The following is a 26,148-nucleotide window of genomic DNA, read 5'->3' as shown; positions in this document are numbered from 1 at the left end:
TGTGCCACACATGTGAGGTATCGCCGAGAATGTTAGAGCGAGAGCAATAATTCTAGTCCTAGACCTCCTCTGCAACTCAAAACATGTAACCAGTAAAAAAATATTTAAAGCGTCACCTATGGGGATTTTTTAAGTAGCGACGTTTGGCGCCATTCCACGGGCATGTGCAATTTTGAAGAGTGACATGTTTGATATCTATTTACTCAGCATAACTTCATCTTTCACTTTATGCAAGCATTGGGCTAACAAGTGGTTAATAATAGAGCTTGCAGTCAGTAGTGTTAGGAGATAGTGCGTGCTGTCTGCGTGCTCTGTACCCAGTACATACCGCTATAATATAGGGCAGGCCCCTACTTTCAAACATCCAACTTACAAACATCTCCTACTTGCAAACGCAAGGAGACAGCAGCAAGTCAGATGAAAAAAGATGGACGACAAAACAAAATTATACAGGGGTGATAACCCTTCCCTATGTTTTCCAAAAAGCTTAAAGATATTTTTTTTGACTGGAGCTACACTTTAAAAATGTACCGGTTGAAAATGACAAACAGATTCAACTTAACACAACAAACCTACACAGTCCCTGTCTTGTTTGCACCGCCTGTATACTGCTGTTCTGAGTATATAGGGCCTGGGGGCCACACGCATTTCCTTTTTTTAATATGGGTACGGGGTTCCCCTTAATATGTGTACAAGACCCAAATAGGCTGGTAATGGGCAGGGAGGGCTACCCATGCCATTTTTCTGAATGATTTTCAACCATATTGCAGGAACCAGATATAACATTAAAACCGCAAGCAGTTTTAAATGGTGTTATTTCCGTTTAATGTCATTTTGTGCAGGGACTGTTCTAAACACGGGAAACACGTGGCACTTCACAGGCATACTATAGACACCCCCCAGGCACCATATTTAAAGGAATATTTCACTTTTTTTTTTCACTTTAATCGTCATTAAAATCACTGCTCCCGCCAAAACGGTAGTTTTTAAAACTTTTTTTTGAAGTGACCCATGTCCCCTGAGGCAGGAGGCAGGTCGCCAAACCCTTTTTAGCACACTATCTTGCATATTAGCCGTTAAAATTAGCACTTTCCAATTCGAACGTTCGAGTCCCATAGACTTCAATGGGGTTCTAACGTTCGTACCGAACGCGGGGGTCGTTCGCAAGTTCTGGTGCGAACCGAACCGGGGGGTGTTCGGCTCATCCCTAGTCACCAGTATGGGATTTGTATATTGAAATCATATCCCCTCTCAAGCATCTCTTCTACAGAGAGAATAAGTTCAGTGCTCGCAACCTTTCCTCATACCTAATATCCTCCAGACCCTTTATTAGCTTTGTTGCCCTTCTTTGTGTTCGCTCCATTTCCAGTACCTCCTTCCTGAGGACTGGTGCCCAGAACTGGACAGCATACTCTAGGCGCGGCCGGACCATAGTCTTGTAGAGCAGGAAAATTATCGTTTTATCTCTGCAATTAATCCCCTTTTTAATGGATGCCAATATTCTGTTTACTTTGTTAGCAGCAGCTTGGCATTGCATGCCATGGCTGAGCCTATCATCTACTAGGACCCCTAGGTCCTTTTCCATCCTAGATTCCCCCAGGGGTTCTCCCCCCAGTGTATAGATTGCATTCATAGTTTTGTCACCCAAATGCATTATTTTACATTTTTCTACATTGAACCTCATTTGCCATGTAGTTGCCCAATCTATTTATTTGTTCAGATCTTTTTGCAAGGTTTCCACAGTTATTGCTCTGCTTAGCTTAGTACAGGGCCGTCTTTAAGGCAGGGCAAAAGGGGCAGCTGCCCTGGGCCCTGTCATTGTTGTGGGGCCCAAAACAGCTTCCTCATACTTGCCACCTATCCAGGTTTAAATTCCCTTGTCCCTTAAAGTTTTATTCCTGTGCTGTGTCCTAATATCTGTGTGAAGTGCTGGTACTAATGCTGCCCAGCTTTGCCCTAGTGTTGTGTGCAAGTGACTCACCTGCAGACCCTTTGTTTACATGTAAATAAACAAGCCTTCATATGTAAATAGCAGCAACAATACTAAGTAAATAGTTGCGGCTGGCGGCATTTATATGTAAATAAAGGTGGCATTCCTATGTATATCATGCTCCCCTGCTGTGAGGAGGTGATGTGCTGTAACCTCTACCAACTAATCAGTGAGCCGTAACATGTGCTGTAACCTCTAGCAACTAGTAGTAAGCAGTAATGATATACTGTAACTGCTGGCAACCAATCGCAATTGCTGCCTGATCTGATACAGAAAACTGATTTTAGGTCTAGCTGCTATTTATTGTATGTCTCAGAGTAGGTGGAGAGGGAAATTGGATGGGGGGGGGGGGCCCTAGGGTTACCACCTGTCCGGGATTGACCCGGACAGTTCGGGTTTTGAATCATGTGTCAGGGTTTCAGTCCACCTGAAACCCGGACATATTATTCAGACAGGAATGTGGCTCAGAACAGCGCTTGACAGGAAGGTGAAGTGGCACTATATGCACCACATTACTATTATCTTTGGAGTGCCCAAAGGTGTCCTAGGTCTGTTACAATCCTATAGTGTATATTGAAAAAAAAATAATGTGGGCCACTAAAGTGTTCGGGTTTGGCTTGAAGAAAAAGTGGCAACCCTAGGGGGCCCCCCAAGAAAAATCTTGCCCAGGGCCCAATCTATATTAAAGACGGCCCTGGCTTAGTATCATCCGCAAACAGGGCTCAAGTCCTGCGGGAACGCATGGGAACGGAGTTCCTGTACTTTTTCCACAACAGGAACTCGGTTCCCATTAGCAGCCGTGTCCTGCAAGACTTTGAAGTATGTGAGCTGTGTGGCAGGTGCTACACCAGCAGCCGCCGACACAACTCACAATAGTAAATGCCGCACACCTGACCATTCAGGCTTTGCCAGTAGGGGGACCCATGACATCACAGCTAGCTGATGGGTAGATCATGTCTAGGTCTAGCTGACAGGTAGATCAGCTATTCTGCTCACAGGACATGCAGGGAGAGAGGTGAGCTGAGGGAGGAACATCAGTTTGGGGTGGTAAGCTGAGCAAAATACCTGGCAAAGTTTAATGCCAGGAGGGAAGTTTATGTGGAAATATGTGAAGGGTTGGAATAGCAGCGAGTGTGTGTTGGAGCCCTGCAGAGTTTGCAGCCCCCAAGCTAACCTACATCTCCTAAGCAGGAACACATCACTATCTCCCCAAGCATGCTGTCCAGATAATGTGCAGTTTATTTATGACTTTTCCATTTAACCCTGTGTTATCCAAACTCTGTTCAATGAAAAGTGTAAATTTACCACATAAACACTCTATATACAAAATAACATTCCCCAATAAAGATCAGAACATGATGTTCACATTCGCATGGAAGCACAATTGAATGAATGCTGTTTATTCAGAGAGTTACCGTATTCATGTTTATTGAGGATTGTTTTTTATGTACTAACAGTTAAGCTTCATACACACAATACAAAAATTGGATGAAAAATGAAAAATAACACTTTTGAAGCGTTCGTGCATATGAGCGTATCATTTTTTGGTGGGCGAGAGGATCTTGGGTGGGAGTTCCCACACTTTTTTCCCCAGGACTTGACCCCTGTTCGCAAATACAGAGACGGAACTGTTTACCCCATCCTCCAGGTCATTTATGAACAAATTAAACAGGATTGGTCCAAGCACAGAACCCTGGGGGGCTCCATTACCCACTCCTGACCATTCTGAGTACTCCCCATTTATGACCACCCTCTGAACTCGCTCTTGTAGACAGTTTTCAATCCATGTATTCAACCTATGGTCCATGCCAACAGACCCTATTTTGTACAGTAAACATTTATGGGGAACTGTGTCAAATGCTTTGGCAAAATCCAGATACACCACATCTATGGGCCTTCCTTTATCTAGATGGCAACCCACCTCCTTATAGAAGGCTAATAAATTGGTTTAGCAAGAACTATTCTTCATAAATCCATGCTGATTACTGCTAATGATATTGTTCTCATTACTAAAATCTTGTATATAGTCCCTTATCCTCCCCTCCAAGAGTTTACATACTATTAATGTTAGGCTAACTGGTCTGTAATTCCCAGGGATGTATTTTGGGCCCTTTTTAAATATTAGTGCTACATTGGCTTTTCTCCAATCAGCTGGTACCATTCCAGTCAGTAGATTGTCAGTAAAAATTAGGAACAATGGTCTGGCAATTACTTGAATGAGTTCCCTAAGTACTCTCGGGTGTAAGCCATCTGGTCCCGGTGATTTATTAATGTTAAATTTCCCAAGTCTAATTTGAATTCTGTCCTCTGTTAACCATGGAGGTGCTTCCTGTGATTTGTCATGAGGATAAACACTGCAGTTTTTGGTTACTAAAGCCCCCGATTCCCTCATAAAGACTGAAGATAAGAATAAATTCAATACCTTCGTCATCTCCCCATAGTTTGTAATCAGATATCCTTCCTCATTCTTTATGGGGCCAATATGATCTGTCCTCCCTTTTTTACTGTTAACATACTTAAATAATTTCTTGGGATTTTTTTTTGCTTTACTCCACTATGTGTCTTTCAAGTTCTCTCTAAGGCCGCGTACACACGGGCGGACTGTTCGCCCAACTTTGTCCGCTGAACAGTGTTTGGGCGGACAGTCCGCTCGTGTGTGGGCTTTCAGCGGACAGTTTCAGCGGACAGTTGGACGGACAAGGTTTTTCGGAATTTCCGAAAAACTGTCCGCTGAAACCTTGTTTCAGCGAACAGCCCGCTCGTGTGTAGGCTTGTTCGTCAAACAAAGTTGCGCGCATGCTCAGAAAGGATTTTCACAGAGATCGGGACTTCCGTTTCCGGGGGGTGTGTGCTGAGCATGGAGGAGTGAGGAGGCTCGTGTGAGCGGTGACCGTGCTTACAGACAGCGTGTATTACACAGCAGCGGACCGGAGAGACTCTCTGTTCATGCCGGGCCGTGGGCGGAAGACAAAGCAGCTGAATGCTCCCGTCCGCTCGTATATCACGAGGTATATGGTGAAGAGCGGAGGGGGTACAGCAGTGGAGGAGGAGGAAAAGCTAAAGACTAGGACGGTGAAGAGCGGGGGAAGAGAGGAGAGTGGCGTGACAGCTGACACAGCTAAGATCATTAAATCCTCGCAAACCCCGGCATGTGATACTGCATTCCTCTCTTCAAAGACAGTTTTGTACACTGGCATTAATCCTATGCAGAGCTGGGACACAGAGGAGATAGCGAAGGCTAAAGATATCTCTGCACAGACGGAGAAGTGCATAAGAGGAGGACGGCCGGATCAAAACGAAAGTGAAAGGTCAGTCTTGTATCCACTTTCAGATAATATCCCTGCCTCAGTCCAGAAAATGTCAGAAACAGACCGGCAGATATATCAGGCACCAGTAACAAGCACAGATTTAAAAGAGATGGGAGGAGGGGAACAGGGGCTTAGACAGTTGATTCAAGCCCTACCCACAAAGGATGATATACAGGCATTAATGTGTAATCTGCTGGGTCCATTAAAGGAGGAAGTGGGTGAGGTACGGAAGAAAATAGAGGCAATAGACTATAAATTGCATAACTGTGAATTATCCCAAAATAAAGTAGAAATACGGATGGAAGAACTAGAGAAAAAATGTATAGAGCAATCGCAGAGAATGACTACTATGCAGCTACATTTGGAGGAATTTGAGAATAAAAGCAGAAGGAATAATCTGCGGATAAAAGGTATTACAGAAACGGTGTCAGCTACAGAGCTAAGAGGAGTATTACTGAATATTTTTAATGAACTGCTGGGTAATCCCCCTGATACGCAGATTGAGCTTGATCGTGTGCATAGGATTCCGGTGTCTCAGAAAATAGCCATGAAAGCTCCCAGGGACGTTCTCTGCAGAGTACACTTTTATAAAACGAAAGAGGAGATAATAAGAGCGGCTTGGAGAAAGAGCCCAGTCGAGTTTGATAAACATGAGATACAAATCTATTCAGATCTTTGCCGACAGACGAGAGACAGACGCCGAGTGTTGAAGCCATTATTAGATCATGTGCTACTTAAGGGGGCAACATATCGATGGGGGTACCCAATTTCATTGATAATTAAAAAAGAAGGACTAATGTTTTCTCTATACGACCATAAGCAGTTACCCGATTTGTTTCAATTTCTGGGATCAGAGATGATTGAGATACCTAACTGGAAAGACCCCTTGATAATAGGAGAAGAGAAAGATTTCCCGAATAAAAGGAAGAACAGAATGGTAGAAAGGAGGGACCAATCAGAGGGACCAAGCTGTGGATCACCAAAGTGAAGCTGAAGTAGAAGAAGTAGAAGAAAAGATAGACCCTGTATTAAGAGGCAAAGGACCTCCTCCCCCAATTAATTTTTTGCTTTTGGGACTCCCCCTTTCTTTATTTTTCTATTTATTTATTTATTTATTTTTTCTCCCCGAGAAATATTATCTCTGGGATTTGTGTGTTTATTTTTTGTATTTTTTATCTCTTTTTTTTTTTTTTTTTCTCCTCCCTCCCTGCGTCTCAGAGGGGTAGATGGAGGCATGTTTTGCTGTGCGGTGGAAAGAGGCAATGTGGATTTTTTTTTTTTTTTTTTTTTTTTTTTTTGCACGAATAAGGAATATGAAACATAGATGAAGGGCGATAATAGAGTATATTATATAATTATTTTTTTTTTTATTTTTTATTTTTTTTTTTTTATTTATTTATTTATTTATTTACTTATTTTTTGTATGATACACATATAAAAAGTAGAGTGATCTAATAGGATTTTTTACAAATGGAGAATGTGGGTATGGTAGGTTAAAGGGACTGGGAGGAGGGTGGGATGGTAAAATGGAAGCGTGAGATAATGTGTGCACTCTGATATACACGGTTTTGGATTTATGTTAAGGGATGTGGTAGGGGGAGGGGATGGGAAAGGAAACTATAAGTATTTTTGTGGTTTATGTATGTATATATATGTGTATGTATACATATATGTTTGTGTGTATATATATATATATGTATATATTTTTTTTTTTTTTTTTTTTTTTTTTTTTTTTTTTTTTTTTTTGTGATTGCACGGATATGACACAAATGACACAAAATGTGGATTGATTCAATAGGACTCCCTTGGAGGGGAGAAGTAGGATGGGGAAGTAGAGTGAATAGAGAGGGGGGTGAAGGTTTATTCGGTTTTGGAGGGTGAAGGGGAGGGGATGGGGGAGGGGAGGGGGAGATTGTGTTTTTTTTTTTTTTTTTGTTTTTGTTTTTGTAGAGTGATCTAATAGGACTTCTTACAAATGGAGAAGTGGGTATGGTAGGTTAAAGGGATTGGGAGGAGGGTGGGATGGTAAAATGGAAGTGTGAGATAATGTGTGCACTCTGATATACACGGTTTTGGATTTAAGACAGGGGATGTGGTAGGGGGAGGGGATGGGAAAGGAAATTATAAGTATCCTTATGGTTTATATATATATATATATGTATATATATATATATATGTATATATATATATATATATTTTTTTTTTTTTTTTTTTTTTTTTTTTTTTTTTTTTTTTTTTTTGATTGCATGGATATGACACAAATGACACAAAATGTGGATTGATTTAATAGGACTCCCTTAGGGGGGAGAGGTGGGGTGGGGAAGTAGAGTGAATAGAGAGGGGGGGTGAAGGTTTACTCGGTTTTGGAGGGGGAAGGGGAGGGGAGGGGGAGATTGTGTTTTGTTTTTTGTTTTTTTTGTGTCCCCCGCACATCTTCCCCTCCTGCCCTCCCTTTCCTGTTGATAGCGGGGGGGGGGGGGGGGGGGGGTTGAGGGGAGAGTAATTTACTTAAGGAAAAGAAGAGAGGGGTAGCAGTAGAAATGATGAGGGGGAGGAGGGAGAGAAGATGGGAAAGAGAAAGAGAAAGGGAAAAGAAATAAAGGGGAAGAATAGAGATAATATGTGAAAAGTAAAGGATTAAGTAAAGATAATGATAAAGATCATGTCTATGTTAACAAGAAAAAGATGAATGTGGTAGAAAAATAATTATTGTTAGTGTGGAGAACGCTGGTTGTGGGCGCGGTTCACTTGCTCCTCTTTTGCTCACTAACACCCCCATATTAAACGCCTCTCCTCCAGGTGGAGGAAAAGTCGGAGGCGTTGGGTTTTTTTTTTTTTTTTTTTTTTTTTTTTTTTTTATTCTTGGGGGACAGCTCCGGATATAGTATCTGTCTCTCATTTATCTGAAAGAAGGGGTAGTTTTGGGGCGTGGATTGGGTTTTATTTTTATATATTTATTTATTTTTCGTCTCCTCTCTTTTTCCCTCCCCCCCCCCCCCGAACTGACAATAAAAATGACTAAAATAAGTTTCACATCATACAATGTTAAGGGACTAAACACCCCAGAGAAACGTACACGATTAATAATGGAGTTGAAAAGATTTAAATCTCAAATAGTTTTCTTACAGGAAACTCATTTTAAAAAGGATAGGATCCCTTGGAGTAAAGGTCACTATTTCCCCTGGGTATATCATAGCACCTCACAGAACTCGAAATCCTGTGGGGTATCTATTTTAATAGCAAGACAGACACCATGGAAGGAACAAGGGGTATACATGGATGAGGAAGGTCGCCTCCTGATAGTAAAAGGTACATTGGGCTGCCAAAAAGTGACATTGGTAAATATATATCTGCCAAATGAAAACCAAGTAACCTCTCTAGAAATCTATTTACAGATTATTCAACAACATAAAGAGGGAATATTAGTGTTAGGAGGCGACCTAAATATGGCTTTGGATCCAATAAAAGACACATCAAAAGGCTCGTCTCATCTATCTTATGTCAAATTAAGGAAAGTAAAGAGAATGATGCAAGAACTGCAGCTGATCGACAGCTGGAGGGCTGTTCACACACAGAGCAGAGATTATACTTTTTTCTCGGCAAAATATAAATCTTACTCTAGAATTGACTATATTTTAATCTCCCAGAATGTGATTACATCCCTAGTGGAAGCCTCAATTGGCCTATTTACACTATCAGACCACGCCCCGACGAGTTGTGTGATTGAATTAGGGGAAGCTGAACCAAGGGAATGGCAATGGAAGTTAAATGAAACATTACTAAAGGATAATGAATATAAGGTAAAATTAGAACAAGAACTGGATGTTTTTTTTGCAACAAATAAAGTAGGAGAAACAACACCTTTTTGTATATGGGAAGCACATAAATGTGTCATGAGAGGAATATTTATATCCATGGGAGCACATAGAAAACGCAGAATGAATGAAACGATTGATAACTTGCTTAAAGAGATTAGGGAACTAGAAACAGTACATAAAAAATCACAAGCACAATTAGTAGAACAGAAATTAGAGGGTCTGCGTGAAAAATTAAATCTCCAATTAATAGATAAAGCGAAAGCAAAGCTAACTCGAGGGAAACGGAGATTCTATGAATTTGGGAATAAACCAGGGAGACTGTTGGCAAACGCCCTCAGAGAAAGCACAACTAGGAATTCAATTACACAAATTAAGACACAGAGAGATGAAATGGTTAATACATCGGAGAAAATTGCTCAGGTATTCAAAGAATACTATGAGAAGCTATATCAGTTGGAAAAGAAGCCTACGTTGGCAGAGGAGTTAAAAAAAGGAGAGATCGCTAGAGAATATATTGAAAGGACAGAAATGCCAAAAATAACAGAGGAAATGGCCAGAGAAATAGATGTACCAATCACTCTAGAGGAAGTTGCAAAAGCATTAAAAATATTGAAATTAGGTAAATCACCAGGTCCAGATGGATTTACTTTGTCATATTATAGAATGTTCGCGGAGAAATTGGCTCCGAGATTCGTGGAAGCCTATAATTCAATACGGGAAGGGAAGCAAATTCCAACAGAAACGTTACTGGCGCATATAACAGTAATACCGAAAGAAGGAAAGGATCCCTCTCAGTGTCCCAGCTACCGACCTATTTCGTTGTTGAATGTGGACCTTAAATTGTTCACAAAAATATTAGCCATGAGATTGATAAATTTGATACCGGAACTAATACACCCAGATCAAGTGGGATTCGTCCCAGGGAGAGAAGGAAGAGAAAATACGCAACGAGTGGTGAACACAATTTACCTGGTACAAAAATTGCATAAGTCAATGGTGATAGTATCTGCGGATGCAGAAAAAGCGTTTGATCGGGTGGATTGGATATTCTTAAAAGCAGTACTACAACATATAGGCCTGGGGGAGGGGATGCTGAGATGGATCCTAAACTTATATTCAAAACCAAGTGCTAGGGTGAAAGTGAATGACAGATTATCAGAGCCATTCTCCATTTTAAATGGAACACGCCAGGGATGTCCCCTCTCACCCCTGATATTCATTTTGACAATAGAACCTTTTTTAAGGAAAATACGTGCCAATGTGGATATCAGGGGGGTAAAAATAAAAAATGAGGATCAGAAGTTGGCAGCTTATGCAGATGATTTGATCTTTTTTGTAACGTCCCCAATTACATCTCTCCCATCTTTACTAATGGAGCTACGAGAATATGGGAAAATATCCAACTTTAGAATAAACTATGGAAAATCGGAGGCAATGGGAGTAGAGATGGATTCGCCTCAGTTGCAAGCAGTGTCCACGCAATTTGATTTTAGATGGACGAATTCATATATAAGTTACTTAGGAACAAAAATGTCAAAAAATCTAAATGAATTGTTTGAACTTAACTATATCCCACTGGTAAGACAGATCAAAAGAGATCTTCAAAAATGGGACAAAGAGATTTTTACATGGTTCGGGAGAACCAATATTATTAAGATGAATGTGATGCCCAGACTGTTATACATAATTCAAACTATACCAATTAAGATCCCTTCAAGTTTGTTTAAGGATCTTAGATCAAGATTTATGAAGTTCATCTGGGCTGGGAAGCCAGCAAGAGTACGTCGAGATATTTTAGTACTCCCCAAAGGAAAAGGAGGGATAGGACTTCCAGATCCAATAAAATACCAGGAGGCCTCACACTTAACTAGAGTAGTGGAATGGTGTAGGCTTAAAAACGAAAAACCGTGGATACAGACAGAACAAGCAGCGACAGATATCCCATTGGAAGGATTAGTGTGGATTCCAGATACAGAAATACCAATGGGATTGAGAAAACATCCAATACTAGGGGAGACATTACGAATAACTAAAAGAGTATTCAGGAAAACATCTATTTCAAGAATTCCCAGTCCGCTCCTTCCTATCCTTGGTACCCCAGCATTTCTACCGGGAATGACAGATCCAAAGTTTAAAACAATACAAGATAGAGGTATGAGTAGAATTTGTCATTTCTCGGTAGGCAACCGGTTAATGACTAAAAAAGATATTGAAAAAGGAATGACAATAGGACTAGACCCTTTCAGAATGAGGCAATTAGAAGCCTTTATTAGATCTAAATCAAAGGTATACGTAGAAATAAGGGCATTGACTGAGTTTGAAGAGATCTGTTTGAAAGGAGAGGAACTGAGACATCTGATGTCTTATTTTTATAGTATGTTAATAGAACAGGAGACTTTACAAGATTTGCCCTTTTTACAGGCTTGGGAAAGAGATTTAGGGACTACGTTTTCCCCAGAACAAAAGGATAAGATGCTGTGGTTTAATCAAAAGGCCTCGATAGCAAGCAGATATCAAGAAGGGGGATACAAGATCCTTACTAGGTGGTATAGAACACCAAAAGTGTTACATCAAATTTACCCCCAGATATCAGAGACATGTTGGAGATGTCATGGAGCAGAAGGAACATTATTACATATATTTTGGGAATGTCCAAAAATGAGAGTGTTCTGGGAGATGGTAGCCGATACTATTGTAAGGATTACAGGAATTGACCTGGGAGATAAACCGGCAACTTTTCTGCTGCTGGACATCCCAATGGCAATAGAAAGATTCAAAAATTCTTTGCTGAGACATTTATTGATAGCAGCAAGGGCATGCATCCCGGTTCTGTGGAAAAAAAGCAACCCTCCAGCTAGAGCACAGTGGTTTCAGAGAATTGCAGAAATCCAACAAATGGAAAATTTAACAATGACAATGAGAGATCAAGACGAGAAATATCAGAAGATCTGGGCTCCATATCTAAATTATAGAGAAAGTATGATGTGAAACATTTCGAAATATGATAGAGCAGGCGGGTGGTGGTGGGGGGGGGGGGGGGGAGTGAGGGGGGGGATTATAGTGAAAATTCAAACTTTTTTTTTTTTTTTTTTCTCTTGTTTGTATATTTATTTATTTATTTTTCTGGGAGGGAAGGGTGAGGGAGGGGGGAGGATGACATGGAATTGAGGTACGGATTGAAATATTATAAGACTGTTATAGCTGTTAAAGAAGTTGTAGATGTAAAACGAAATGTAATGTGAAATCTATGGAAAGAAAAGATGAAAAAATAAAGAATTTATAAAAAAAAAGAAAGGATTTTCACGCCGAAAGCTATAATGCAGTGTATAGGATGTCGTATTTTGCGTCCCGTCGTACGTGCCGTTCACGTCATCGCGCACGGTTTCAGCAAACTGTTCGTTCGTCGTGTGTGACCATGTCCGTCCATGCTAATTTTGAGCGGACTGTTTGCCGAAACTGTTGGACGGACAAAGTTGGGCGAACAGTCCGCGCGTGTGTACGCGGCCTTAGATATCCTTATTGCACCCTTACATTTCTTGTTGCATTCTTTATAAAGTCTGAATGCTGATGATGATCCCTCAACCTTGTATTTTTTGAAGGCCTTCTCCTTTGCTTTTATATGCGTTTTTGCATTGGAGTTAAGCCATCCAGGACTTTTGTTCACTCTTTTAAATGTATTATCCAATGGGATGCTTTGGCTAATGCCCTTTTTTAATATGCCCTTAAAGCAAACCCATCTCTCCTCTGTGTTCTTTGTTCCTAAGATTTTATCCCTATTTATGCCTACTAGCAAGTTTTGTAGTTTATAGAAGTTGGCTCTTTTGAAATTCAGTGTCTTTGTATTCCCCTTATGTTTCCTATTTGGGTGGTTTATACTGAAGCCAATTGACCTGTGATTGCTGTTAACTAAATTGCCCCATATTTCCACATCCGTGATCAGGTCTGTATTGTTGGTAATCAGTAGATCCAGTAATGCTTTATTTCTAGTTAGTGCATCTACCATCTGACCCATAAATTTGTCTTGCAAGACATTTAGGAACTGGCAAGCCTTAGATGAATGCGTGGTTCCCTCCGTCCAGTCTATGTCTGAATAATTAAAATCCCCTATTATGATAACACTTCCCATCCTTGCTGCTAATCCAATTTGTGATAGGACATCTGTCTCCCCTTCCTCCCTCAGGTTAGGGGGCCTATAGTATACTCCCAGTATTATTGTCCCCTTAGCTTCATCCCTTGGGACCTCTACTCATAAGGATTGTACCTACTCCCTAGCTCCCTTAGTGATGTCATCTCTCACATTCACTTGTACATTATTCTTGATATATAGGCATACCTTTCCCTTGGTGCCAATGTCCACCAGCCAAGTCTTCCCCAGCCCCTCCTAGTAATCTGTCCACAAGATCCGTGAAGATACTTCAAGTCCCTGTCATCATATGACGTGAACCTGGGAGAAGTGGCTAACCTATTTGGCTTCATGGAACTTTTGGAACAGTAAGTGATGTTGGCAGGAAGTAGGGGGAGGGAACAAAGGACTTGAACTTAGCTATGTGCTGAAAAAAAAGGAGCAGAAGAAGTTTTGAAGGACTTTGAGAAGAAAGGAGCAGTCTGGAAAAGATGAAGACTGAAAGAATGAACTTTACCTGGAGATGACACGAAATCTACAACCCAAAAAAAAGTTACTTTTAGTATATTCCCACAGAGCGTATATTGCTCCATGCTCATTTGCTAGAAAGGTTGGATAGCTTGTGCATATGAATTTGTATGCAATTTGTTATGTATTATTTTTCCTACATTTTTATGTACAGCTTTTTATTTTGTAAAGTACATTCGTACACTACAGATGTTTTTAATGCTTCCTTGGTATACTGCAAAGTAACCTTAAAAACAAAGCGAAACAGTATCTGATTGGGGGAGGCATGCCAGTACAGACAACGTAAATGGGGTGATATCTCTGTACTTATTGCAATCCTTATCAATCTCGTTCAAAGGGATTGGGGGGGGGGTGCTACTTCGTCTAGGGTCCCACTCTGCCTTCACATGTCTCTGTGTAATAGTGTATAGAAATTGTTTCATAGGACATAATTATTAGCAGAAGTATTGGAATAACATCACTGTTGCTAAAAATGAAACTGGAGTTTTTCATTTTGTAGCAGTGATGTTATTCCAATACTGATTAGCTTGTGGGGTATATTATTCCAATACTGAACAGCTTGTGTGAATCCAACATTTTGACCTTAGAAAAGTTACTGTATCTTCTACCGCCTTGGCATTGACATGATAACACACTTTATTGTGTGCAGTCCCACTGAGTCTGTAAGCTCTCCTTGTAATTCATTTTACACACTGCAAGACCTGGTCCCAAATACAGATATATTATCTTCGATAGTTGTTTTCAACTTCTTTCCTAATCTCTGTGAACATAAGCCCTTGAATGAAAGTCTGACGAGGATTGAAAAGAAAATAGCCGCCATGGAAACCAGCATTTAAATTCCCATTAGCATCTTCTAGTGCCAGAAATCTGTGTTCTGTCAAATGCTCTTAGAAATAACATAGTCTTATCAATTAATTACAGTATCACATATTTTCCGAAAAGCTATCTGCTATTTAATGAAATGCATTGTAATAAATAATTATATGTTAGAAATACAGAATTAATTAAATAATTAGGCAGTAGGTATTTTTGATGTTTAAATGTTAGAAATGTGGCATTTTTTTGGTGTAGTGTATACAAGACATGTTAGTTTGACCTGGTATGTATAATTAATTCATTACGAGACAGTGGGTTGAGTTATAAAGTTGAAACGTGCAGCAAAGTGACGTTTTTCCCAAAAACCAATCAGGTTTCAGCTTTCTTTTATTAAAACAATGTAGTAAAGCTGACAGGACTGTATGGGCATTATGTCAAATTGTGTGCTCATTTGCTTTTTCCCTATAGAAGTGTCTGAAGATGTATTATTTTACAACTAAATAGTGTATTTTTCAGTAGCCTTCCTTTTTTTTACTTTTCTGTAATTTACTACTTGATAGGTTAACTGACAAACTGCCAAGTAGACTGCCAACATAGACCTTGCTGTAACAACTGGCTAGAGTTTTCTTACTGATGTATTGCTAAAATGTTTCTATTAACTGACTGGATTCCGAGGCCGCACTTCTATTGCCATCTTCATCATCCCATGCTAAGGTTTCTTCTTCTTAGATGAGAGCTATATCAGTTTTCAACAGGTGAATATAGAAGAAGAGAAAATAGAATTCCCTTTTCATAATTCCCCCATGCTATTCTGAAGAAAGTATGTTTCATATATCAGATAGTGAGGTCAAAATCTTGTCTTTAAGAATGTAATAGAAAAAAAAAAGTAATGAAAGGTAGTACACTAAATTACCAACATGTAAAGTCCAAATTAACCTGCCATCGAGGCCACAGTCAGCCTCTCATATAACTATCTAGGAAAGCAGCCAGGGCCGTCTTTAATACTGATTGAACCCTGCTGGGCAAACATTTCTTTTGGGCCGCCCCAGCTTACCCCCCCACCCCCCCATACACACACACACTGAGACATACAATAAATTGCAGCTAGACTCAAAATCAGGTCAGGCAGCAATTGTGATTGGTTGTCAGAGGTCACAGCATTATCAATACTTCTCATTGACTGGATTCTAGAGGTTACACGTTACGACTCATCGAGTCACATAGTCAGGTTGAAAAAAGACACAAGTCCATCTAGATCAACCATAAAAAAAAAAATTATACAATCCCATATACCCACATTTGATCGAAGGCGAAAAAACCCCCAGAAAAGCAGGATCCAATTTGCTACAACAGGGGAAAAAGTTCCTTCTTAATCCCAGAGAGGCAATCGGATTTTCCCGGGATCAACTTTATCTATACTTGTTAGTACCCAGTTATATTATGTACATTTAGAAAAGAATCCAGGCCTTTCTTAAAGCAATCTACCGAGCTGGCCAGAACCACCTCTGGAGGGAGTCTATTCCACATTTTCACATCTCTTACTGTGAAGAAACCTTTCCATATTTGGAGATGAAATCTCTTTTCCTCTAGACGTAAAGAGTGCCCGCTTGTCCTCAGTGTTGACTATAAAGTGAATGACTCAACACCAAGTTCACTATAGGGACCCCTTATATATTTATACATGGTGATCATATCACCCCTTAATATCCTCTAATCTTTCCTCATAGCTCAGCTCCTCCATGCCTCTTATCAGTTTGGTTGCCGTTCTCTGCAATTTCTCCAGTTCCCCAATATACTTTTTGAGAACTGGTGCCCAAAAACTGAATTGCATATTCCAGATGAGGTCTTACTAATGATTTGTACAGGGGCAAAATGATATCTCTCTCTCTGGAGTCCATACCTCTCTTAATACAAGAAAGGACTTTGCTTGCTTAGGAAACCGCAGTTTGGCATTGCATGCTATTATTTAGCTTATGATCTACCAAAACCCCCAGATCCTTCTCCACCATTGATTCCCCCCAGTTGTACTCCCCCTAGCATGTATGATGGCAAGCATATTCTTAGCCCCCAAGTGCATAACTTTTTATTTATCAACATTAAACCTCATCTGCCACATAGTCGCCCCAATTAGACAGTGCATTGAGGTCGGCTTGTAAATTAGAGACATCCTGTAAGGACGTTATTCAACTGCATAACTTGGTGTCATGTGAAAAGACAGAAATGTTACTTTTAATCCCAGGATTAGTTGCTAGAGGTTACAGCACACCATTTCTGCTAACCGATTGGTTTCTAGTGGTTACTGCACATCCTTGGTTGCTAGTGGTTACATGCTTACTTCTCACTCATTGGTTGCTAGAGGTTACATGCTTACCACTCACTCATTGGTTGCTAGAGGTTACACGCTTAACGCTCACTGGTTGCTAGAGGTTACATGCTTACTGCTCACCGATTGGTTGCTAGAGGTTACTGCACATTATTACCGCTCAGTGATTGGTTTCTAGAGGTTACTGTGCTCAATACCCCTTATTTATTGGTTGCTTGAGGTCACAGCACATCAATACAGCTCACTGATTGGTTACTGAAGAATATAGCACATCATCTCCCCACTGCCTGCACACCATGGACTGGGTTGGTGAGGGGACCCACCAATAGACAGAAAATTCCTAGAAGTTGCTATTAGCAATGAGCAGAGCAGAGCACACACAGCCATGAAGGTTAACTGAGTGCAGATAGGAACAGAGTCCAATAAGAGCTGTGTCCCCAAAGACAGGCTGCCAGAAATAAATGACTAGTCATGCCTCCTGCAGTAAAGCAGTGTGGAGGGGTGCGTTATGTACAGAGTGCAGGGTTAAGGGGTGAGCTATGTACGGAGTGCAGGATTGAGGGGTGAGCTATGTACAGAGTGCGGGATTGAGGGGTGAACTGTGTACAGAGTGCAGTATTGAGGGGTAAGCTGTGAACAGAGTGCAAGATTGAGGGGTGAGCCGTGTACAGCGTGCGGGATTGAGGGGTGAGCCGTGTACAGCGTGCAGGATTGAGGGGTGAGCTGTGTACAGAGTGCAGGATTGAGGGGTGAGCTGTATACAGAAGGCTGCAGAAGAGAAGCTGTAACTCACTGCATGTTCATGGAACAGCTTCTGCCTGTGTAGATCCCCCACCCTCCCCCTCTCACATAGAGATAGACAATGTGTTTTATAGAGCAGAAAGCATTCTTAATGGCCATTGGCAGGAGAGTGCTGTCACTTGTAAATACAGAAGCAGCGCTTCTGTATTTACAAGTGACAGTAGCGAGTAGCGAACTTGGCTGAAAAAAAAGCCAGCGGGCAGTGAGGGCTCCAGGGGAAGCTGCTTTGGACCCCCCAACAATCGCGGGGCCCTGGGCAGAGGCCCTGTTTGTCCTGCGGTAAATAAAGCAGCAACCATACATGTGACTTTCTGAAAAACATTTAGATAACAAATTTAAAGAAATGTTACCTTTAAAATTTGATGTGAAACAGAAGACATCATATCTGCCTTTGTCTTTGTCTCTATAGCCATAGTTTCGAACTCCAGGGACAATGTTTTTGCCACCACATGGTTCTCTAGGGTTTGTGATTGGGTATTGTACTGATCCATCACTTAGCCAACCTGCATTACACCAATCAAGTCCAGACCTCCACCCATCATACAACTGATCAAAGGAGGCAATTATAGAATCCTGATCTTGACAGGCTTGTTGGGCCTCATGAAAGTTTAGATTATACCGGCCAAGCCGAGGGAAGAATGGAAAAACAATACCTGAAAAGTAAATATATAAAGAAGTAGATTAGAAACCTTATCCATTAAAAAAAAAAAAAGAACACATTTTAATTAAGTAACCAGGTTAAATTATATTAAAGGATAACTTACCAGCCAGCCTGCAACAAACAGAATTGACCCTGTCCAACCATTTATGTTAAAAAACAAGGGGTTTAGTTTGCACACATTTGCAAACAAATGTGTAAGCTGCAGTGGCCATGTCATGGCACCCCAGTGTATTGCAGTCCTAACTCTATAATTTTGATAGTTTTCACAAGTTGAAGTACATATATAATAATGGATAGATTAAGGGAAGGTATGCCTGGATGGAGTTCACCCCCCCTCCCCCCTTAAAGGTACAGGGATGCACCAGCAAAAGCACAATGGCAGCAAAGGTATCCAGTGCATCACCACACCAATTCACCAACCATACAAACCAATGGCATCCACCCTAACATATAACTAACCTTTGCAGCTAGGATTACATGGAAGGGCAACACATGTCAAAAAACAAATAGAAATTCCCAGCTCACTTACCGGTGACTTGGCCACTGCAGCTTATGCATATATTTTCAAATGTATGTCTAAACCCCTTGTTTTTAACATAAATGATTAGACAGGGTCAGTTTAGTTTGTTGCAGGCTGGCAAGTAAGTGAGCTGGAAAATTTTGTTTGTTTTTGTGTTGTAAATTGCCTCCAGCATTGTTTCTATTTCTTCTTCCTGGAGGCTGCCATTTATCTGAAGGCCAGAGCCCCTGGGCAGAATTACATCTTTAGACTGTCAGCAGATTGTCCTCTACAAATTCAGCACATTGCCAAAAAATAGCAAACACCTGAGCATGTGCAGAGCAGGGTGAGACAGTATATTACTGGATTTTAAACCGTATAGGCACCTATTTTTAATGTTTTACATAGCTATACTTGCAGAAGGGGCCAGCCTGAGGTTATCTAGCAGGATTTAATTTTCTGACTAAAGTCCCACTTTAATGACACATTGTGAACAATTCACAAAAATAATGTGTTCTGTAAATGCACAAGGGGAAAGGGGGTATTAAAAGAACACTATGACTTCTGCTTGTGAGAGCTGCAGTTTTCATAGCCAGCATGAAGAACGTATGATTTCTAAACTACATGGCATTCTGTAGTGGGAAAAATATCATTTGAGGTAACTAACCACCACAAGGCATAAAAACTCTGCCTGGAGTCCCGCTTTAATAAGGCTTAGATATTATATATTATATATTATACTGTTTAATTAAAAGCTTACCCATTCTATAATATTTCAAACCTTTTAGGACATATAAAGGGTGGCGCTTAAGTGTTTATTAATATAAACTTAGAAACCAATTGACAGTGGCTGGATGGACAATAAGTTTATTCAGAATGGTAAAGCATTGTTCCAACAAAAGTCCAATGGAGGAAATGGGTAGGCTAATAAATAACATTATTATAACATTATAACATTAACAGTAAGTAAAAGTACAGTAAATACTTTTTGTGTTTTACATTATCTGTCCCCTCTAGGATAAATTTTCTCATGCCACTGGGAAAGGAGATAGCAGAGACACAAATAGCAATAGCAAGTCTTATGCCCTGTACACACGGTCGGACTTTCCGACGGTAAATGCGTGAACGGATCTTGTTGTCGGAAAATCCGATCGTGTGTGAGCTCCATCTGACTTTTTCCATTGGAATTTCTGACACACAAAGTTTGAGAGCAGGATCTAAAATTTTCCGACAACAAAATCCGATCATTTAAATTCCGATCGTGTGTAGACAATTCAGACGCACAAAGTGCCACGCATGCTCAGAATAAATTACGAGACAAAAGCTATTGGCTACTGCCCTCTTACTAGTCCCGTCGTACGTGTTCTACGTCAACGGGTTCTGAACGATTGGATTTTCGGACAACTTTGTGCGACCGTGTGTATGCAAGACAAGTTTGGGCCAAAATCCGTCGGAAAAAATCTGAGGGATTTTGTTGTTGGGATGTCCGATCGTGTGTACAAGGCATTACAGTTTTATTAGAGGGGGTGATCTGCCATAATGCATACATACTGTATATACATACTGTATATTCCACATACTTAAACATCCTAGAAAACATACCTCTTCATTTGCATTGTTCCAGCAATGACAGCTTGGCTCTCTGTGCCTTTTGCAACTTTGTTGTTCCTATTTAGCAATAGGATTACTAGTGATGATGCAACTCCTGAACATGCACAATGTACAGTAGTTGCCTCATCTTGGCAATCGGCAAAGCTCCCAACTGTCCCCTTATTTTGAGGGGCTGCCCCTGATTTGGAACAAAGTCCCTTTCTAAGTCTTTTCTTCTCATTTATCCCTCATTTTGGTCTTATCTATATAGTTCTATATATCTTATAAATAGTGTTTTCCTGCGCTAAACCTGTGGTCCAATTTCTAAATTGCTGCATCTCAAAAGCCAATATAAAGGAATGCAAGTGGTAAAAAAAAAAAAAAAAAGAACTAGTGGGTTTAACTAATATTTTTTTTCTCCTTTAAGGGCGTGACAGGGAGTGTTCACTATGCCTACATACTTTTGCTAATAATTGTCCTTCTTTCCCATCTGAAAAATTTGGGAGGTATAAATTGGCTCTATTGTTCAGCAACTTACAAATCCTAAGTGTGTACACTACACTATGCATGAATAAAAGGCAGTGTTAGTTTAAAAAGAGGGTAGGACGAGTTTTTTGCCACAAAAAACATGTAGAGGTCTATGCATAAACATATTTGCATCAAATCTTCACTGTAATTTGTTTAATTCCTTCATGCCGACAGTACGCAAACATGTGGCCCCACTGGACTGGGCTTTTTTCCGTGGGGCCACATATTTGACTATTTCCCTTTGCGCTGAGAGTTTGCTGCATGTTGTACTCCCTGCACAGAGACCGGGGTCTCACCAAGAGCCCCGTGCTCCATTCTAATGACGGAGACCTGGAACAGCCGATTCTGGGTCACCTGATCGCTGTGATAGCCTCTAATCGGCTATCACAGTGATCAGACACTGTGAAGCCCGCCCCCCGCATTTTCTGTCTTCGTGAATGGATGAGACAGATACAATGCATTACTCTCTGTCCTTGCAGAGATAGAAAAAAAAGTGTGTGAAGAAAAAAAAAACATTTTTTTTAAAATAGATTATGGTTTGATTTAGGTCACTGCCAGGATTAGTATTTTGGTCAAGGTCAGGTTAAAATTTCAAGCTCAGGGTTAGTTATTTTTGGACAGATTTTTTTTTTTTTAATTAGTATCGGCGTCGGTGTGTTTTAGGTAGGTTAAAAAAAAAATACGCCCTATTGTTTCTGGGCTGTACTACAGGTACAAACAACAACTAACATGCACATATGTGGTATCACTGCAATCATCAGGAGAAGAAGATTGTAATGCATGCAGCTTATGATAGTAGCAAGAAATATACAATTTTTTTACTATTTTGGGGTAGTTTTCCTTTGATAATTAAAAAAAATCAGGCGATATTTGTACAATGATTTGCTCAGAGCTCTTGCTATATGGAAATTTCTGGACATATTGTATGTGAAAACCTGCCCTTTGTTTCCTCAAAAACAATAGAAGGACCCTTGTTCTGCTAATGTTTAGATTATTTGGAGTCTAATATCCAGACATTCAGATACAGACAGAGCAAATATTGAAACCAGGAAATTATAACTCCTAGTTCATGTAAACTGGTGCAGTTACATGCTGGGTATAAGAAGAGTTTCTAAATGCTGACACTTACTGAGTCTGCTTTTAAATACATGTGTTGAATCTGACATTATCCGATCCATAAAATGGGTATAATTAAGTATAACTCACTTGTTTTAGGGTTTTTGGATAGAACAGGTAATATATAGTTGAAACCTCTTCTTTTTTTTTTTTTTTTGCTGTCCGTGGCCTGTGGCCCATAGGGGAGATTTCTATTATCTTCTTATTGTGTCTGAGGGAAATCCCTCCAAAGTGAGGCAAAAACTCCTACTAAATCGGCATCAACACAGGCTCCCCTCATTACCTGTTCTGGTGACAATTGAAATTGTTTGGACTTTCCATCACTTTTTGTGGTATTGACCATGTTAACTAAAACAGATAGAGATCGTGAATCTCCCCAGAAGGGACAGAAACATGATTATTAACCTACATACTGTATAATCAATGAGAGTGCCCAACAAAAGTCAAAGAGTCCAAGGTAATTTCATAACAAAATTGAATCATAGTAAAATATAGCCAAAGAGTTTCAGAGGCCAAACACACTCTCATCAGGGCTCGAGAATTTTTACTATGCTTATATGGATTCAGGTGAGTAGATACCAAATAAATCTGCACTGTGATTTACTGCTTGGAACAGTTTCAGGAGGACACTAAATCTCCTTCAATTCTTGGATTTGTGTCTTGCACGTGGATTCCCTGGGTCCTTTCCTTGACCTAGTGTGGACCCCATTTTGTGGAGTGCTACTGAACCAGTAACAATTTAAGTGACCCTTAGAAAATCTGAACACAGCTCCCCATCTGTTCTTGTGTTTAACAAAAGAAACCTGACCCAGGCTCTAACTCTTCTATACTTTACACAGCATTTAATAAATTAGTTGATATATGAAAAATTGTATTTTCTTTAAATATATTGTATATAATGATAAGCCACTGATTGACATTACCTTGTAAATCCAATGATACAACAGCAGTATCATCTTCCAGTCCTTCAATGACTTCACATTTGTATCTACCATAGTCTTCCAGTGTAATGTCGGTGATAAGTAGTGAAGCATCATTTGCACTTGATCCTTGCAGGTAAACCCTTCCCTGGTAGCTGCCATAGCTCTTTTTGTGGTGCCCCATTGAAACAAAGACATCCACTTCCTTGAGGTAATCTGAAGTCAGTTTGGTCCACTTGATTCGAATTTTGTGTGAAAGTGATCCTGCTGATGCTGATTCATGATGAAATTTGCATGGCAGTGTGGCATTACCACCTCGATGGGAGATAACTTTAGCTTGTTCTACCTCCACCACAAGACGAGGCCCGTTCTCTGAAAAGAACATAAAGGCAGTCAAAAATGAGTTTAAAAAAATGATAAAATATGCTGCCCATAATTCAGTATCAATAGTAACATGCAGAGCAGAACAACAGATGATTGAGAACATTTACTTTTTTCACAGTCTGTATAATGCTTCTTGCTTCTCATATGTACAAGCCATTTTAACTATCATTTTGCATTCCATAGGCATTTTTTTCAGATCAGGGTACTAAGACTCTTTTGAAGTATTTTTTTTTTTTGCTTTCCTGTATTATTTGGATCATTTCCATCTTGAGTTATGTACATTATTGGTTGTTGATAACCTTTGCTATGGTTATTTTTTGCCTAAAAGTAAAACGCTACGTGTGGTGGAAAACTAACACTGAACATCACCCTGAACACACCATCCCCACCGTGAAACATGGTGGTGGCAGCATCATGTTGTGGGGATGCTGTTCTTCAGCAGGGATAGGGAAGCTGGTCAGAGTTGATGGGATGATGGATGAAGCCAAATACAGGTCAATCTTAGAAGAAAACCTGTTAAAGTCTGCAAAAGACTGGAGCAAAGGTTCACCTTCCAGCAGGACAACGACCCTAAACATACAGCACGAGCTACAATGGAATGGATTAGAACAAAGCATAGTCATGTGTTAGGATGGCCCAGTCAAAATCCAGACCAAAATCCAATTGAGAATCTGTGGCAATACTTCAAAAGCTATTTTGCAAATAAGAATGGGCAAAAATGTCACTCTCTATATGTGCAAAGCTGGTAGAGAAAAAGACTTGCAGCTGTAATTGCAGGGAACGGTGGTTCTACAAAGTATTGACTCAGGGGAGCTGAATACAAATGCACACTTTTCAGATATTTATTTGTAAAAATAATTGAAAACCATTTATCATTTTCCTTCCATTTCACAATTATGTGCCACTTTGTGTTGATTTATTACATATAATCCCAATAAAATACATTTACGTTTTTGGTTGTAACATGACAAAATGTGGAAAATTGGTGTATTATGATTTCTTTTTCTTATATTGTTTTTTGTTTTAATAATTTTTAATTAAAGAGATCATAGAAACAAAATCAAAAGGGTTTCACATAATTCACAAATTGTGGTGCTCAACAACAACATTTGTACTGGAAGACCACTTTTATAAGAACATAAGAATTACCCAAGACTTCCAATCACTTGATATCCTAGTCAGATACACCCAAAAGAGTACCACCCCAATGAGTAGTGAAGCATATTAGGCATGCCCAGATTATATTTATATATCCACAGGGCATATTATTCAAAAGTCTTAAGTAACACGTTAACAGATGGTCCTCCAGTTGGGCACCCATCTCTTAGGGGCTCTAGGATGTATGACCAAAGGACCTGCTGAGTGGAGGTATCTCTTGCAGAAACAATAATCCATTCTAAAAATAGATCAAACTAATGCCGCGTACACACGATCAAACAATCCGGTGGAAAAGTCCGGCAAACTCAAGTCCGCCAAACAATCCCCCCGTGTGTAGCCTCCGGCATACTTTTTTGACCCGAAAGTACGGCGGACTTAGAATGCCGTGTTGCACATCAATCTGCACGCCGTACTCACATTTCGGCGGATAATCCGGCCGTGTGTATGCCAGTCCGCCGTGCTTTTGAAATGAGCGGACTTTTCCCGCCCCCGGAGAAAAGTCCGCTCATTTCGAGCGGGTCTCCAGGTAGGCACCCCAAAAAAATCGGCGTGGGGGTCCCCCAAAGTCCACAACAGACCCTTGTCCGAGCACGCTACCCAGCCGGCCAGGAAAGGGGGGGCGCTCCAGGCCGCATGCCCTCAACATGGGGGGGTGCCTTAGAAAAGGGGGGGCCGCGCGGCCCCCCTACCCCAAAGCACCTTGTCCCCATGTTGATGAGGACAAGGGCCTCTTCCCGACAACCCTGGCCGTTGGTTGTCGGGGTCTGCGGGCAGGGGGCTTATCGGAATCGGAGGAGTCCGGCGAGAAGACCCCCGAAAACGGAAGACCCCCGGAGCTGTGCAATAAAGTATTTTATCTCGTGTGTTGTGTGAATGGGTAGGGGTACATTGTACCCCATACTCATTCACATAGGGTGGGGGGCCGGTATCCGGGGGGCCCCCTTATTAAAGGGGGCTCCCGGTTTCCGATAAGCCCCCCGCCCGCAGACCCCGACAACCAACGGCCAGGGTTGTCGGGAAGAGGCCCTTGTCCTCATCAACATGGGGACAAGGTGCTTTGGGGTGGGGGGGCCGCACCCCTTTCCTGGCCGGCCGGGTAGCGTGCTCGGACAAGGGTCTGTTGTGGACTTGGGGGGGACCCCACGCCAATTTTTTTCGGCGTTGGGGGTTCCCCTTTAAGTCCATACCAGGCGGCGGGGCCAGCGACGTCTCCTTCGCGGGCCCCGCCTACCTGGAGACGCATTCGAAATGAGCGGACTTTCCTCCGCGTGTGTGGGCGAGTCCGTTCATTTCGAAAGTACGGCGGACTTAGTACGCCGTATTATGCCCCGTACACACGACCAGACTTTTCAACATCAAAAGTCTGACAGAATGATTCCGGCAGACTATTCGATCGTGTGTGGGCTGCAGCGGACTTTTGATTTGCAAAAGTCTGACAGACTTTAGAAATGGAACATGTTTCAAATTTTTCCGACAGAACTCTGCCGGACCCAGAAATCCGCTCGTGTGTGTGCTAGTCTGACGGACTAAAACCGACGCGAGGGCAGCTATTGGCTACTGGCTATGAACTTCCTTATTCTAGTCC

At 41.0% G+C, this 26,148-nt stretch overlaps 1 protein-coding gene across 1 annotated transcript in view; it reads right to left on the bottom strand.

Annotated features, from left to right (window-relative positions):
* The window catches only part of HAPLN1 (hyaluronan and proteoglycan link protein 1), a 193,745-nt gene that overhangs the window by 5,583 nt on the left and 162,014 nt on the right, over window positions 1-26,148 (bottom strand). The window contains exons 3-4 of the mRNA XM_077462439.1: window positions 23,025-23,393; window positions 18,058-18,360 (exon numbers count right to left, since the gene is read on the bottom strand). Of these exons, the coding sequence (XP_077318565.1) occupies window positions 18,058-18,360; window positions 23,025-23,393 (672 nt within the window). The remainder of the gene's footprint in view (window positions 1-18,057; window positions 18,361-23,024; window positions 23,394-26,148) is intronic.

This window comes from Lithobates pipiens, unplaced genomic scaffold, assembly GCF_037356315.1.
Source record: "Lithobates pipiens isolate NorthernLeopardFrog02 unplaced genomic scaffold, aLitPip1_a1.2 Scaffold_3, whole genome shotgun sequence".
NCBI classification, from domain to species: Eukaryota; Metazoa; Chordata; class Amphibia; order Anura; family Ranidae; genus Lithobates; species Lithobates pipiens.
The sequence above is the reverse complement of the archived record's forward strand: the minus strand, read 5'-3'. Positions and strand labels throughout refer to the sequence as shown.